At 39.2% G+C, this 17,259-nt stretch overlaps 1 protein-coding gene across 1 annotated transcript; it reads left to right on the top strand.

Moving 5' to 3' along the window:
* The first annotated feature begins 2,899 nt into the window (after nucleotides 1-2,899).
* Nucleotides 2,900-17,068, top strand: BET1 (Bet1 golgi vesicular membrane trafficking protein). The gene is made up of 4 exons (XM_065939597.1): nucleotides 2,900-3,072; nucleotides 7,776-7,900; nucleotides 14,394-14,450; nucleotides 15,869-17,068. Exons 1-4 carry the CDS (start codon nucleotides 3,054-3,056, stop codon nucleotides 16,022-16,024), a joined length of 357 nt encoding a protein of 118 aa, XP_065795669.1. The 5' UTR covers nucleotides 2,900-3,053; the 3' UTR covers nucleotides 16,025-17,068.
* Nucleotides 17,069-17,259: the final 191 nt, after the last annotated feature.

Genomic DNA, 17,259 nt, shown 5'->3' with positions numbered 1-17,259 from the left:
AGCTCAGTTGGTAAAGAATCTGCCTGCAATGCAGGAAAACCCTGGTTCAATTTCTGAGTCAAAAAGTTATCCTGGAGAATGGATAGGCTACCCACTTCAGTATTCTTGGGCTTCCCTGGTGGCGCAGATGGTAAAAAATTTGCCTGCAATGAGGGAGAGTTGGGCTGGATCCCTGTGTTGGGAAAATCCCCTGGAGGAGGGCATGGCAACCCACTCCAGTCTTCTTGCCTGGAGAATCCCATGGACAGAGGAGTCTGGTGGGGTATAGTCCATGGGGTTGCAAAGAGTTGGACACAATTGAGTAACTAAGCATAGCACAGTACCATGTAGGGGAAGCAGTTTTTAAGAGGATAAGTACTTCTGTAATTTAAACAGTCTGCTTTGGTAAACTTAACATTTGATTTAAAAAATTACATTAGTATGAGAAAGGTTTCTAAGTAAGATGATTTTTCTGACATGTTTTGATTATAGAACACATGTACTTCTTACAAAAGAAGGAACTGTCACAGATTGTAAGATAAAATGCCATCATTTCTCTTATTGAAACTTCAGTGTTTTTTTGGAATAACTATTTCTGATAAAATCTTCACTTAATTCTCATGTTTTTAGAAAATGGTGGTATATCTTTGTGAAGAATGTTTTCCTCTCAAAACGTTATTGGATTAAGCTTATTTCCCAGGTTAATAACTTTTATTAAAAATTGACTTTTTGACATGTACACAGTTTAAATCCATATATTTAAAATGGATAACCAACAAGGACCCACCGTATATCACTGGGAATTCTGCTCAACATGTGGCAGGCTGAATGGGAGGGGAGTTTGGGGGAGAACAGATACAAGTACATGTATGGCTGAGTCACTTTGCTGTGCACCTCAACTATCGCAACATTGTTAATCAGCTGTATTTCAATATAAAATAAAGTTTTAAAAAATGGTTTTGTGTGTGTTTTACAAAAACAACCTTAGGGCAGAGACTCACTCTGCCACTACTATAGTCAATGTTCCTATTGAGAAACTATAAGGGAACACAAGGAACAGCAGACTGGTTCCAAATACGAAAAGGAGTACGTCAAGGCTGTGTATTGTCGCCCTGCTTATTTAACTTATATGCAGAGTACATCATGAGAAACACTGGGCTGGAAGAAGCACAAGCTGGAATCAAGATTGCCGGGAGAAATATCAATAACCTCAGATATGCAGATGACACCACCCTTATGGCAGAAAGTGAAGAAGAACTAAAGAGCCTCTTGATGAAAGTGAAAGAGGAGAGTGAAAAAACTGGCTTAAAGCTCAACATTCACAAAACTAAGATCATGGCATCCGGTCCCATCACTTCGTGGCAAATAGATGGGGAAACAGTGGAAACAGTGGCTGACTTTATCTTGGGGGGCTCCAAAATCACTACAGATGGTGATTGCAGCCATGAAATTAAGAGACGCTTGCTCCTTGGAAGGAAAGTTATGACTAACCTAGACAGCATATTAAAAAGCAGAGACATTACTTTGTCAACAAAGGTCTGTCTAGTCAAGGCTATGGTTTTTCCAGTGGTCATGTATGGATGTGAGAGTTGGACTATAAAGAAAGCTGAGCACTGAAGAATTGATGTTTTGAACTGTGGTGTTGGAGAAGACTCTTAAGAGTCCCTTGGACTGCAGGGAAATCCAACCAGCTCATTCTAAAGGAGATCAGTCCTGGGTGTTCACTGGAAGGACTGATATTGACGCTAAAACTCCAATACTTTGGCCACCTGATGTGAAGAGTTGACTCATTTGAAAAGACCCCGATGCTGGGAAAGATTGAGGGCAGGAGGAGAAGGGGGCGACAGAGGATGAGATAGTTGGATTGCATCACTGACTCAATGGACATAGGTTTGGGTGGCCTCCGGGAGCTGGTGATGGACAAAGAGGCCTGGAGTGCTGCGATTCATGGGGTCGCAAATAGTGGGACACGACTGAGCGACTGAACTGAACTGACTGAAGTGACCAGAGATTGCCTTCTCAGAAATCTCTAGCATAGAGATTATCTAAGTGTCATACAGCAGCAAGGACGAAACTGCAATGGCTTTTGTTCATCTACTGTGTATCAGATTCTTTTTTTAATTCCTCACTCAATCCTCACCATAATCCTATGAGGTACAATGAAATTCTAGGAATAACCACCATTCCAGTACTACTATACCTCCACCAACAAGCTTATAAACTCTTTAAATTGGCACCTTACCATGTGTAAACAGTATTTTGGTATCCTTTGTGTAAGTTTAAAAGATCTAAGTAGGGGGAAGTTTAGAGGTCCTTCGGTTCCTTAACTAATAGCTGTGCGTCTTTCTAGAAATGCAACTAACTCAGTAACGGAAATGAAGTCTCCACTGCCTCTGAGGAGACCCAGTTATTTTGATCGACTAGTTCAATGGAGCAGGATCCTAGTACGAGCGGCTTGGTTTTACTCCACACCACCGGGTGACCCGGGCACCAACAGGCTACCCCTCTTCCGTCCCTTCAGTGGGTCTCAGATTACTTATGTGTGAGACCAGAAACTTGGATAAAGTTTCTAACTCGTGGTGACAGGCAGTGAGAGGCGGAATCGGGAAAGAGAAGTTAACCATCCTCTTATGGTCTGGGGAGGACAGATGTACTGATTTAAATTCGGGGTCCGGCAGCTGAGAGAGAGCCAGTCCAGGAGCGGAGATCCAGCGTCCGAGATCCGGAGTCTGAGTCCCAGGTCCTGAGTAGCAGCTGAAGCAGCACGCGCCCCTTTGCCGGTAGCCCCGCCCACTTCTTCACTCGGGTTCACCCCAAGTCCCGGCCTCACGCTCCGCCTCGGCGGCGAACTATATTTCCCAGAATGCCATTCAAGCCGCTTCGCAGGGCGCCAGTAAGCGCCTTGGGTGACGTCATCAGCCAGCGCGGTGTTTAGACTCTACTGATGTCGTGGCGCTCTGGAGGAAGAAGTTGCTGTTTCGCCGGGCCCTGGTCCTGAGGACGCGGTCCAGGTGGCCTCTGGCCTCTTCCTACCCCCCCCCTCCGCCCGCCTTTTCCCCCACTTCTCTGGCAGGATGAGGCGTGCAGGCCTGGGTAAGAAGAGGGCTGAGATTCGAAGTTCCGGGACCCTAGAACTGGCGGTGCTGGGCGCAGGGGGGCGGGGGGAAACCGGACTGACCTCTTGTCTCCGGAATCTGAGACAGAGAGCAGGGTGTATGGAGGGGTCTTTGGAGGTGGTGTCAAGTGGAAACACCACCATTTGTTTCAGATCCTAGTGGGTTCCTTAAGTTTGGTTCTGTCTCAAGTTATGGATGGTAGGTTTAGATGAAATAGTGGAGAACTAGGGGTGAGGTATGTACAGGTGCCAACGCAGTGAGGAGTTTTTTTGTAGTGTTATTGACTGTCTGGGCGCGGTTATGGCAATTGCTGAGTTTCCAGAGTTGCTGAAGTCTGCCTTCGACTTCTCTCTACTGAAGAGTGTTGCATGCAAAGCACACTGTTAATAATCGTATTAGCCTGCTAACAGTGAGTTACACAGGTAAACACACATGTCATTTTTGTTAAAGGCCGTGATGTGGATCTTCGGAGTCAAAGGCCATTTTACCCAGAACATTTCCTTTCTGACCCTTGTTCCACTGGTAAGACGGTAGAGTGTAGTAACACCTGGTGACAGCATTTGTTCTTGACTTTTGACCTAGGAAGTAGTTTCAGTAAGCAGCAGAACGAATTAGTCACAGGAATTTACAGTGGGCTGTTAACAGCACAGAGCCGATAAAACAGCATTTTCTGGTTCTGGAACTGTTAAGAGATGACTGGGAAAAAAGGAAAGAAGAAACTACCATATTAATATACGGTATACCTGAGAAAATATATGAAATACTTGAAAAAAGACAATGTTTGTTACCTTTTTCAGTTCTTATAATTCAATGGAAAAAAAGTTTTCAAAAGTGTCAGGTATTTAAAGTTAGTGAAAGTTGCCAGTAACTCTAGGCATGTACATCGATTAGTAAATTGTAGTATGAGGAAAAGCTCTTGAAAAATGTAGTTTTTGTGAATACTTGGGTCATAAAAGGAAAATTGGCTGGGTAAATTGTAGAGAAAAAAGATAACTCGTTTTGAACAAGTTTAGTTTTATATACCTAAATGAGTTTCCTTTTTATCAGTAATGACAGCAGGCATTTATTGTGTATTTGAGTAAGCTCTAGGTATACAGTCCTTTGTGGCTTCCCTGTGGCTTGCTGGTAGAGAATCCACCTGCCAGTGCTGGAGGTGCACAAGAGATGTGGGTTCAATCCCTGGGGGAAGATCCCCTGGAAAAAGAACCCACTCCAGTATTCTTGCCTGGAGAATCCCATGGACAGAGGAGCCTGGCGGGCTACAGTCCACGGGGTTACAAAGAGTCAGTCAGGACTGAGCACTCACACGCATCCTGTGTAGCTCTCTTCATGCTCCCCAAAGCTTCTAATCTAGTTGAGGAGTAGAAATATGTACAAAGATAAATTATAGTACAAGGTGGTAGCTATACAGCCAAATAAGTTCTACAGGCCGTGAATATCCCAGGGATTTCACCAAGAGCGCTTGGTAATTTGTGTGGACATAGAATCCTCAACTGCAGCTTAAATAGCAAAGTGTAGGAGAGTTTGTTTCTAGTCGGAAGTGTGATCCTCTCCTTGCTCCAAAACACTTGTAGGACTAGAATCTAGAATTATGAATGATGTGTTTAAGGGATTATGATTAAACCAATTCGGTTGAAGTAGGAGATGTAGAACCAGAGCCAACCACACTGTGGAGACCTTTGAGTACCAGGTCAAAGAATTTGGATCTCATCAGTAGGTCTTTGGGCCTTTTTGAAAGTTTTGTGCAGCAGTGTGCTGTGAAATTGCAGAGAGAGGAACTTGAGAGATGGTGGTTCTGAGCCCTAACTATACACTAGAATCACCTAGAGAGCTTTTAAGGCTTGAATACCTGGACCCCAGCCCAGAGCAACTAAGTTAGAATCTCTAGGATAGAGTTGGTTTTTTCGTTTGTTTAGTTTGTTTTTAAAGTTCCCTGTAGTTGAGAGGAGGAAAGGTGATTCCTTAGGTGTCTATTGTTGTCAATTACATTGGTGTGATGTGACATGATGTGACAAGAGCTTCTTTTTTTTTTAAGTATCTGTGTCCTGGGGTCATGAATCTGATGAATATTCCTGGAGAGAAACCCCCGCACTTCATGTGCACGTTTGGTGCCTTAGTCGTGCCTAACTCCTTGTGGCCCCAAGACCTGTAGCTCGCCAGGCTCCTCTGTCCAGGGAATTTTCCAGGCAAGGATACTGGACTGGGTTGTGGGTTTCCAGGCCCACAGTTCACATGACTGTCTAAGTGACTTGGTTCATTTATGATAGAAACTATCCAGAAGTAGCATTTGTTTATAGACACAGTCTGAAGATTATCTTTGACACCCATTAGGTTTCCTACAAATTTTCATGCCAGTAAGTCACAAAAGAAGTGGCTAAACTTGGAATAACAGCTCCTAACTTTTGATTTTTTTTTTTAAATATTGGGGATAGATGATGGTGTGAGGGAAGATTAACTCTTTAATAGGAGAAGGTGCTTTGAAAGATTTCTGGACAATAAATAAAATGGGAATTTCATTTTTAATAAATGGAGCAGTGCAGAAGAACTCTAAAAATAAAAATAAGATATGCAAAAATAATAAAGAAGAAAGTGGAAACAAATAACCACTAATTTAGAACTGAATTCCTTGGGGAAGTTATCAAGTGGTTAATTCAACCAGTCAGTAATGACTTACTGGGTGAACATTATATATGTAGCATATTAATCATATCAAATATGAAGATATTTTTATTTCCTTTAAGGATTTTGGTCTTTATTAAAGTAGAATTTGTATAGCATATCATTGATGAATAGGGTCAGAATGCATGTTTTAGATGATTCTTTTAATTGTTGAGTAGAGGGAAATACTATGTCTAGTCACTTGTCCTTACATTGTATAATGGCACATTACAGAACTTTGTAGATAATGGATCAGCAACTGAGGGAACTTTGAGGAAGACAACTCTTTCTCCTCAGTAATGTACTTGTTTAACATTTTGTTGTGGTTTTTGTGGTGGTGGAGGTTGTGCATCTACTGCTTGAAGTACTTGTTAGATACAGGGATACAGAAAAAGGATGAGAGACCACTTTTGTCCTCAAAGAAGCTTATGACCCCACTGTTGACAGAGGCAGACACATTCAAAGCTGAATAGCTGAATTCAGATTCTGTTCATTAGTTAGTTCATTTACAAGTTATTTACTGGCTGTGCCTTACTGTGTGTATATGTTTTGGGGGGGATCTATAGCCATGAGCAGAACAGATTGAGTTTCTGCCCTTGGAGTGCAGCCTGGAGCATGATATTAGTGTTATGTATAGTCAGAGCTGTAAGAATTCAAAAGAGAGTTTTGCCTTGTAGAGAAGGTGAGAGTTTTGCTATGCCTGGAAAGAGCTTTCTGTTCACTTCCCAGCCCTTCCTCCGTCACCAGCGTCGCCTGCTGCTTTCTGCCCTTCATCCGCTCTGCGTAGGCGGAGAGCTCTGCTCTCTGTGCTGTCCCCTTCCTCCATGGAGTCAGGCTCCCACTGACAGTACAGTCCTTGTCCAGTCTAGCCCCCAGAATCCATGTATACCACCTACTCTTTGGACAGGAATCTCAGCGTCTTGGGGCCCTGTTCAGCAGCCCCAACACTGCACTCCAGCTCTTGTTCCATCCAGCCCTGCAGGTGCTCATGGGCTGACGTAGGCTGATCAGTTTTTCTGCAGAAAAATCACACATCCAGGTGAAAAATCACACTACAGTATAATTGCCTCAGCCATGATTGCTTCATCCCTGTAGTAATCCTGTGCAACCCCAGTTATTTTCATCCATTATTCTCTACTATTTTTTTCCCCAAAAGATCACCATTCTTCAAAGACAGGCTTTTCTCTTATATCACTGAGAAAATTGTCAACAGTTTTTTTTTTTTCTTTTAAATGCAGTTAGATAATACTCTCAACTATGCTTTCCTTTCTCAGTCCTCAGTATATGTTCAAGGCTCACTCCACCCGCTGGAGTGCCTGATGAATATCGAGTTATATTGGGCAATGCCTGGGACTGTTGTCCTGTATCCCAATGCTCTTCCCTAGAATTTGAACTCTGAAAAGTCTTGATAGCACCTAGAAAGAACAAGGGATCTGATGCATGATAGTTTCTCAAGTATTTGTTGAAGAATGAATGAGTCTCCCTCCTAAATCTCAGTTAGTATTCTTCGTAAGTTATTCTAACTCTCTTCTGTTTAAAAGAGATGCCCATAAAGGACCTTTCCTCTGCCGTAAACTCCATCCTGTTGTATTATCCTGTCTCTGCCTTTGCCTTCACAGCCAAGCTTCTTCCATAGGTAGTTGATGATACTAATTTTAGGGGTGTGTGTGTGTGTGTATGTTTTAATGGTATATTTCTAAAGAGCAGGAAATAAGTCCAGAATACCAGTGTCTATTTATATATTTATATATCAGTGTCTGTTTCAGTCTTGTGGGCAATCAGTAAGCAGTCAACAAATGCGTATTGAGCTGAATTCAGTATCCTTTGCTTAAGAGAGGTTATTAGAGTTGTTCTGATCTCTATTTGGTTATTAATTCTTAAAGTTCGTTTGGAGTGTGAGTATTACCGACATACCCGGTCTGTCTGTCAGCACCCGCCAGGGGTCTTTTTCGGTTCTCTCTAGTCAGGGCTTCAGAAGGGACTTGTTTTTGCTACAACGCTGCTCGGGACTGATCCTTGCAGGTGAAGGAGTACCCCCTGGCAACTATGGGAACTATGGCTATCCCAATAGCGGGTACAGTGCCTGTGAAGAGGAGAACGAGAGACTCACGGAAAGCCTGAGAAACAAAGTCACTGCTATAAAATCTGTGAGTATATAACGCATACTTTTAGTTTGTGCATTTATATACATACATGTTTTTCTCATGGGAGGAAGGGGTAGTTAGGGGGTTTGGGACAGACATGTACACACTGCTCCATTTAAAATGGATAACCAACAAGGACCTACTGTATAGCACAGGGAACTCTGCTCTGTGTTATGTGGCAGCCTGGATGGGAGGGTTATGTGGAGGAGAATGGATACATGTGTGTCCGTTAAGTCCCTTAGCAGTTCACCTGCACCTGTCACAGCATTGTTAATTGGCTCTACTCCAGTACAAAATAAAAAAGTTTAAAAATGTATACTTTTATTGGCATAGGGGATTTAGTCCCACAAAATGTATAGTTCAGTAATATGAACTTCCCCCCTAGATTTAACAATTCAGAGATAATAAAGCACCTAGGTAGCCCAGATCACCTTAGTTCAGTTCAGTCGCTCAGTCGTGTCTGGCTCTTTGTGACCCCGTGAGCCGCAGCCCGCCAGGCCTCCCTGTCCATCACCAACTCCCGGAGTTTATGCAAACTCATGTCCATGTCGGTAATGCCATCCAACCATCTCATCCTCTGTCATCCCCTTATCCTCCTGCCCTCAATCTTTCCTAGCATCAGAGTCTTTTCAAATGAGTCAGCACTTCACATCAGGTGGCTAAAGTGTTGGAGTTTCAGCTTCAACATCAGTCTTTCCAATGAACACCCAGGACTTATCTCATTTAGGATGGACTGGTTGGATCTCCTTGCAGTCCAAGGGACTCTCAATTGTCTTTTCCAACACCACAGTTCAAAAGCATCAATTCTTCGGTGCTCAGCTTTCTTCACAGCCCAACTCTCACATCCATACATGACCACTGGAAAAACCATAGCCTTGACTAGACAGACCTTTGTTGACAAAGTAATGTCTCTACTTTTTAATATGCTGTCTAGATTGGTCATAACTTTCCTTCCAAGGAGTAAGTGTCTTTTAATTTCATGGCTGCAATCACCATCTGTAGTGATTTTGGAGCTCCCAAAGATAAAGTCAGCCACTGTTTCCACTGTTTCCCCATCTATTTGCCATGAAGTGATGGGACTGGATGCCATGATCTTAGTTTTCTGAATATTGAGCTTTAAGCCAACTTTTTCACTCTCCTCTTTCACTTTCATCAAGAGGCTTTTTAGTTTTTCTTCACTTTCTGCCACAAGGGTGGTGTCATCTGCATATCTGAGGTTATTGATATTTCTGCCAGCAATCTTGATTCCAGCTTGTGCTTCCTCCAGCCCAGTGTTTCTCATGATGTACTCTGCATATAAGTTAAATAAACAGGGTGACAATATATAGCCTTGATGTACTCCTTTTCCTATTTGGAACCAGTCTGTTGTTCCATGTCCAGTTCTAAGTGTTGCTTCCTGACCTGCATACAGGTTTCTCAAGAGGAAGGTCAAGTGGTCTGGTATTCCCATCTCCTTCAGAATTTCCCACAGTTTATTGTGATCCACACAGTGAAAGGCTTTGGCATAGTCAAAAAACTAGAAGTAGATGTTTTTCTGGAACTCTCTTACTTTTTTGATGATCCAACGAATGTTGGCAATTTGATCTCTGATTCCTCTGCCTTTTATAAATCCAGCTTGAACATCTGGAAGTTCACAGTTCACGTATTGCTGAAGCCTAGCTTGGAGAATTTTGAGCATTACTTTGCTAGCATGTGAGATGAGTGCAATTGTGCAGTAGTTTGAGCATTCTTTGGCATTGCCTTTTTTTGGAATTGGAATGAAAACTGACCTTTTCCAGTCCCATGGCCACTGCTGAGTATTCCCAATTTGCTGACATATTGAGTGCAGCCCTTTCACAGCATCGTCTTGTATGATTTGAAATAGCTCACCTGGAATTCCATCACCTCCACTAGCTTTGTTCGTAGTGATGCTTCCTAAGTCCCACTTGACTTCACATTCCAGGATGTCTGGCTCTAGGTGAGTGATCACACCATCATGATTATCTGGGTCATGAAGATCTTTTTTGTACAGTTCTTCTGTGTTTTCTTGCCACCTCTTAATATCTTCTGCTTCTGTTAGGTCCATACCATTTCTGTATTTTATTGAGCCCATCTTTGCATGAAATGTTCCCTTGGTATCTCTAATTTTCTTGAAGAGATCTCTAGTCTTTCCCATTCTTTTGTTTTCCTCTATTTCTTTGCACTGATCACTGAGGAAGGCTTTCTTATCTCTCCTTGCTATTCTTTGGAACTGTGCATTCAAATGCACAGTTTTCTCCTTTGCTTTTTGCTTCTCTTCTTTTCACAGCTATTTGTAAGGCCTCCTCAGACAACCATTTTGCTTTTTTGCATTTCTTTTTCTTGGGAATGGTCTTGCTCCCTGTCTCCTGTACAGTGTCATGAACCTCCATCCATAGCTCATCAGGCATTCTGTCTATCAGATCTAATCCTGTGAATCTATTTGTCACTTCCACTGTATAATCATAAGGGATTTGATTTAGGTCATACCTGAATGGACTAGTGGTTTTCCCTACTTTCTTCAATTTAAGTTTGAATCTGGCAATAAGGAGTTCATGATCTGAGCCACAGTCAGCTCCTGGTCTTGCTTTTGTTGACTGTGTAGAGTTTCTCCATCTTTTGCTGCAAAGAATATAATCAGTCTGATTTCGGTGTTGACCATCTGGTGAAGTCCATGTGTAGAGTCTTCTCTTGTGTTGTTCAAAGAGGGTGTTTGCTATGATGAGTGAGTTCTCTTGGCAGAGCTCTGTTAGCCTTTGCCCTGCCTCATTCTGTACTCCAAGGCCAAATTTGCCTGTTACTCCAGGTGTTTCTGGACTTCCTAGTTTTGCATTCCAGTCCCCTATAATGCAAAGGACATCTTTTTTGGTTGTTAGTTCTAAAAGGTTTTGTAGGTCTTCATAGAACTGTTCAACTTCAGCTTCTTCAGCATTACTGATTGGGGCATAGGCTTTGATTACCGTGATATTGAATGGTTTGCCTTGGAAACGAACAGAGATCATTCTGTCATTTTTGTGATTGCATCCAAGTACTGTACTTTCTTTAATACAACTGTCATTTATTCCAGGGCAAGAAATTTCCATGAGAGAAAAGCTTTCTTTTAATAAGAAGCCTAAATTATCAATATTGGAATTAAAACTCAAGTAATTCTTAATTTCCCTCAAATGTTATATTTTCTAAGTTATTAACCTTATATGATATTGCTTAGTTCAATAATGAATTCCTATTGATTTATTAAGAGCTTGAAAATAATACTCATTTCAGAATGTAACAGTCACCAGGCAGAATACAATTCTACTTTCCAAAAAATAATGAAATATCAGTTAAGTTTTAGCAACGTGACTCAAAATTTAAACATAATCTGAGTACAGGTTAGATAATATGGTCAGTCAAAACTTATTTTATATATATATGTATTTATTTTAACTTCAGCTTTTTTGGTAGTGAAATCTAAAACACTGCTTCTAGTATTTTACAATGCTACAATACAGTTAGAGTGCAGTAATATCTCAGAGCATTCCACCTTCCACCCCCAAGCATCTCGTCTTCTGACTTTTATTCTTCTAGTCTCAAAAGCTACAAATCTCAGTCTTTTGTGTTTCTGCCTTTGAACCTCATGTCAGTCACCAAGTCCTGTGTTCTTTCTCTCTACTCTTCCTATTTGACCTTCCTGTTTCTAATACTGTGCCCCAGTTTTCTTCAGTGCACTAGTGGGAAGGCCTTTTAACCGATCTGTTTCCCATTTTTCATACGTTTTGGTCTGAGTTACCTGCAGTAGTCATCACAGTCATCATTTGGTTTTCAGAGTATTTTTTAAATTCCATTCTATGCTCCCAGAAGTCTTCAGCGGCCCCCATGATGTAAGAAATGAAGGTCACACTCTGTAGCTTGATCAGACAGTTCCCAGAGAGTGTCCCAGCTTTTTAGACCGTACCTCCGGCACCTTCAGAATGTGTGCGTGCTTTCTGCCAGACGGATTGGAGTACCCCTCGTCTGCTGTGTGTCCTGTCAGCCTCCCACTCCTGTCTTTGGTCATACAGTCCCCTTGCCTAAGGCCTCCTCTCCCTCCTGACCTTGGCTGAAGTCCTGCACATCTGAAAGTCTCCATCTGTTTTCACCTTCTCTTCTCCAGGCTTCACCTGATCACCACATAAACCTAATCTTTTGCTTATGAACAGAAGATCATTTGTACCATTTCTGTAGCACTTACTGCATAACGATCTGCATTGGAGTTATTTGTATGTAAAAGAAATTTATCAGAATACAAGGGTTTCTGTTGTGCTTAGTTTTACATTCTACATAGCGCTTAATGTACTTCCTTATAGTGTATTGAGTTAGTATGTATTAAATAAAGGAATTACCAAAAGATAGTTTTGATTATGCATTAAAATAAGCATGTGTGGTACACTTATAGAGCATTCATTGGAAGCTTATGTTGCCAAAAATTAATTGATAGTTCATTAGTCTTTGGAAAATAGAATTGTATTTCAGCCTAGAGACTGTTATCTCCTGAAAGTATTGTTTTCAAGGTCATACAGCAATATTGTATAATGTTAATAATTCAGAAAATACAACATTTTGGAGGAAACTAAGAATTAAATGATTTTTTTTTAATCCCAATATTGATAATTTAGGCTCCTTGTTAGAAGAAAGCCTTTTTCTCGTGGTTATTTCTTTCTCTGGCATGAGTGACAGTTGTAGAAGTAGCTAGGCGATTTGGGCTGTCTAGTTTCATAGTTGCTTTGTTATTTCTGAATTGTTAAGTTTTGGGGGAAATCTTATATTCTGACCTATAGACTCCTAGAATGGTTTTGTGTTAATATTACCACAGATACTTTCCACACACAATAAGTTGAGGACAATATTTGCAGTGGCTCACTATGATTTTTAGTAGTTTCCAAGATTTAGTAGTAGTGTATTTATTCAGCTATTTTAGAAGTGAAGTCTTTGATGAATTTGTCATATAAAGTATTAGGTAAGTTTTGATTTGAATAGCAGCTATAGCCACTTATGATACTTCATTTAGAGTTAGCCTCTTTGCATAGCTTCATGATGTAGATAACACTAACTTGTACATTTTTTCCAATTTATTATCAAATTTTAAAGAAAAAATACCTTTAGGATCTAAAGAAATAATTAATTTAGGTATATATTCAAAGTAATGTCACAATCATTAGGAAAATATTACTTATATCTGAACTTGATAATATGGGAGCTTAGATAGCATTTTAAAAGTGTAAATGAAGAAATATACAAACAAATGCTATTGTGTGAATGATACAGAGAGAAAAAAGAATTCTAGGATAAGAGGACAGGAAAGAAACATGTACCTAAATTAAAAGATGGAATTGAATATTAAGATTAAATCAAAATGAAGAACAGGGAGACAATGTCTATAGTTGAGAAGGAATAGAGATTTTAATTAATTTTCTTTTTAATTATGAAACTATGGTAACTTTATAGGAGACTTAGAAAATACAGAATGAAATAATATTTCCACTATATATTACAATTAATTTTTAAGTAGATTAAGATTTTTAGTTGAAGTTTCAGTATCAAACTCTGAAAAATGAATGGAATGAGTAGACAGAAAAGTAGAATGATATAGTAGACTTGAAAACACTGTGAGCCAATTCAATATAATTAAGATTTATACAGTTTTCACACAACATCAGGATACAGATTCTATCAAGTTCCCATAGACTATAAACTAGGAGACACTGAAGCATATCCGGAGACATAAGACCAAGTGCCAATATTTGATGGCCTAAAGGTATTGAAATCATACAGTGTCTGTTCTCTTAGCACTGTGGAATTATGTTAGAGATCAGTATCAAAAGATATTTGAAAATAACCCACACATCTTCAAGTGCAATGTGGCCTTTCCCAAGAGAGATCTTTGACTTGGCCGTTGAAAGCCTCAGTAAAGTTAAAAGACTGAAAGAACAGAGGGTGATTGCAGAGAAGAAAGCGTTTAAATGTGAAGTTAATATCAAACTGAGAACTTAATATCAAAGATACCTTAACAACCCCATATATACTATGTTGTTTAAAAAAAAGGAAATTAACATATGATACAGTATTATTAACTAAAAGCAGCTTTTTCCAAATTCACAAAATTTTATGCTAGTGTTCATTATTTGTTTTCATCCCTTATTCAAGATTCCGTATTGTATTTAGTTGCATTGAGCAGCTTCAGCTGCATGTGACAAATTCTGATAAATGCTCTTCACTTTTATTCTGCTACAAATATTTTCTAATTTTCTTTGTTATGGCTTCTTAGATACACCCATCATTTAAAAGTGGACATTTAATTTCTAAATTAGTTTTTATTAATTTCAGTGGGAAAAATAACCAAAGAATAAAGTATATTTTATATTTTTAAGAATGCAGTTTTATTTGAGAAAACATTTATGCTTAGAATGGCATTATTGTTTTCACTTTATAACACTTAAAAACATTTAGGTAAGTAATAATGTTTATGCTTTTTTCTTTGTAGCTTTCCATTGAAATAGGCCATGAAGTTAAAAATCAAAATAAATTATTAGCTGAAATGGTAAGTGGTTATGATTTTAACTTTAAGAAACTTGGTTGGATATTCTCAAATTTGGCTTGGAATAACTCTAAGAGTTGTTTTTGCCCTATTTTTACATTTTTCATCTTGCCCAACCCATATCAGTAGGAGGGGGAGGTAGGAGTGAGTGTATATTTTATCTTGTATTTAGAAACACTGTTAAAGACTCAGGACAAATGAGTATTTTAAGCCATCTTTAAGATCTCAGTGGATATAGACTGCCAAGTAAATGCTTTATATCCAGTCAACCAAATGTCTTTCACTTAATGTAAACCTGTCTTCTGCTTGATCTCCTAAGGATCACTGTGAACAAGTCAATAAAATTGAATATAGTAACACCCCCAAGCCTTTTATCTCTAAACAAACTCAGTAAGATATACCTTTTCTTGCTAGAGGCTCTTTTCATTCCTTACTGTTTATTTTGGACGTCAGAGTCCTCTGGACCTTCCCTAGTTTCTTCAAATGCTTTTAAAATGGTACTATTTAAAAATGAATATTGCACTGAAATTTTTCTAGTGAAGGTTGTACATTAGAATCACTTGAGGAACTTTGAAAATATCCATGCATGCTTCTCTCTTGAAATATTCTGATTCAGAATTTTAGGGAGGGGGCGTCACTCGGTATATGTATTTTGAAAAACTTTTACATCCCAGGTGATGTTTTGCATAGCCCTAGTGAAGAACTATAAATGTAAAGTGCTTAAGCTACCTAGAACCTGAGCTGTACAAGGCTGTCATTATGTCGGGACCTTACATCTCAGGTTATTGAGATTTCTGGGCAAGTGCAGTCTTTCCAAATCATATGTAGTTCCCGCACCTTCAGGACTTTACCAGCTGCGTTTTAATGTGGCAATTTTCCCCCATCCGTGTTTGAAGTCTTTACCACACTTTACTACCTCTGCATGATAGTCTCCTAACTTTTAATAGTCTCTTAACTTTCTGCTGACCTTCAGAGTCAGCTTCCTAAACAAAAGGATCTTAAAAGTAAAGGTACATTTAACTGCTAACCATATTCAGTGGATAAATTGCTGTACTGGGAAGCAGCCAACCATTTAACCTTGGAGAGTGATATCTCCAACAAAATGTGGGGGAAACCTGTGTATGCTAGATGAACCTCTTATTGTTAATGTTTTTTAATCCACATAATTGGAATAAGACCTAGATATTTTGGGGCTTTGAATTACTCTGGAGCTGAAAGAATGTTTATTGGATAATGAAAAAGCTTTTTATTTATTGAGAAAATTATTTTGCATGGAGTAATCAGGTTGGTTATCCAAGTTATACACAGGCTCCAGAAAATGTCATTAAAAGTGTATTCTAATAACAGTATATTAAATTACTCAAATATGCATATGTAGAATGTTAGAACACAACTATTGTGTTTTCCTTTTTCCCTCATAGGATTCACAGTTTGATTCTACAACTGGATTTCTAGGTAAAACTATGGGAAAACTGAAGATTTTATCCCGAGGGAGCCAAACGAAGTTGCTGTGCTACATGATGCTATTCTCATTGTTTGTCTTTTTTGTCATTTACTGGATTATTAAACTGAGGTGATGCAAGTCAGTGTGACTTTGGAATTTGTTCCAACTTAACAGCTTGGAGTACCACATCAGTAAAAAAAAAATCAGCATCAAAACATTCCTGAATTTCAGCTACTGTGGCTCCTCCCATCAAAGAGTACTGAATCTTACCTGTTTTATAAATCACACCAGATAATACAGAGCTCTTTGGATACTGTTTCTTAATGATTCACTTTTTGCCCCTATTTTCAGGGGTACTGAGATGTTCTGAGGTTCACTCTGGCCCTAACAGTTTTTTCCTGTTTTTTTGCTGTGAGGTTAAAGAGCAGTTATAAAATTCTGTTGTTACCATAGATGTAGGTTTATGTTCCACATAAAGAAACTTAGTGGGAGAATAGCAATGCCTAAAGAGCCTGGTGCGATGCTCTTGAGGCGGTGAGCAAGTCTGTGATAGATGGAGAGCATGTTTTCCTGAATTGTTGTTGCCCCAGTGTTGTACTCTTCTTTCCTTCTTTATTTCGTTTAAATTGTAGGCTGATGTTTTTTTACCTACAGTTTTCCTAATAATTTTTGATGATATGACTCTTCTTCCCACCCCCCCCCCCCCCCAAGGACCTCAGTCTTTACTAAAACGTGTTATTTTGGCATATTTCTAGTAGGATCCAAAACAAATGTGTACCGGTATAGTTGTCATTTTATATTAACTTTATATACATTGTCTTGGCTTATAATAGTTTTATGATTTTAGCCACTTAGGCCATTTGGTTATCATTTATGACAGAATAATGTGAAGCTAAAGTAATTGCTAAGCTCTGAATGGAAATAAAATGTTCAGGAAAAGTAATTGCCTCTGCTTTATTATGTGCTCAAAATACATATTGGAAATACTCAGGCATTGAACTTAGGGTTAAGGGCACTGTTGTTTTAATCTAGTGTATTTGTTTATAGGAAACAATGCAAAAATGGACTGCTAAGTAGATGCCAAAATGTTGTGACATTGTCTGTATTGCTACTGTTTTGGAATTTGTTCATTTATAGGCTTCAAAAATAAAATTTTTAATAAAATATATTAATTGACTTTGCTGCTGCTTTGTTCGAGTCTTTTTTTTTTTTTTTCCATAAACCAAGAAGTGGTTCTGAAAACTCACAACAAATTGAGGAAAGCTTAATGTATTATTTCACTACTTGCTTCAAACAAATGAGATAAATCACGACAACAATTTCAAAAATCTATTTAATTCTTTCTTCCTTCTGCTTGGGGACCCCTAG

The sequence above is a fragment of the Muntiacus reevesi genome, chromosome 6 (genome assembly GCF_963930625.1).
Source record: "Muntiacus reevesi chromosome 6, mMunRee1.1, whole genome shotgun sequence".
In the NCBI taxonomy this organism is placed as follows: domain Eukaryota; kingdom Metazoa; phylum Chordata; class Mammalia; order Artiodactyla; family Cervidae; genus Muntiacus; species Muntiacus reevesi.
Note: the sequence above shows the minus strand (reverse complement) of the source record. Positions and strands in the feature narration are given on the sequence as shown.

What these genes read in the sequence shown, in the direction of transcription:
- BET1 (XM_065939597.1), top strand. An exon ending in AAGTCACTGCTATAAAATCT is followed by an intron (nt 7,901 to 14,393) that starts GTGAGTATATAA and finishes TTTTCTTTGTAG; the next exon opens with CTTTCCATTGAAATAGGCCA. An exon ending in ATAAATTATTAGCTGAAATG is followed by an intron (nt 14,451 to 15,868) that starts GTAAGTGGTTAT and finishes TTTCCCTCATAG; the next exon opens with GATTCACAGTTTGATTCTAC.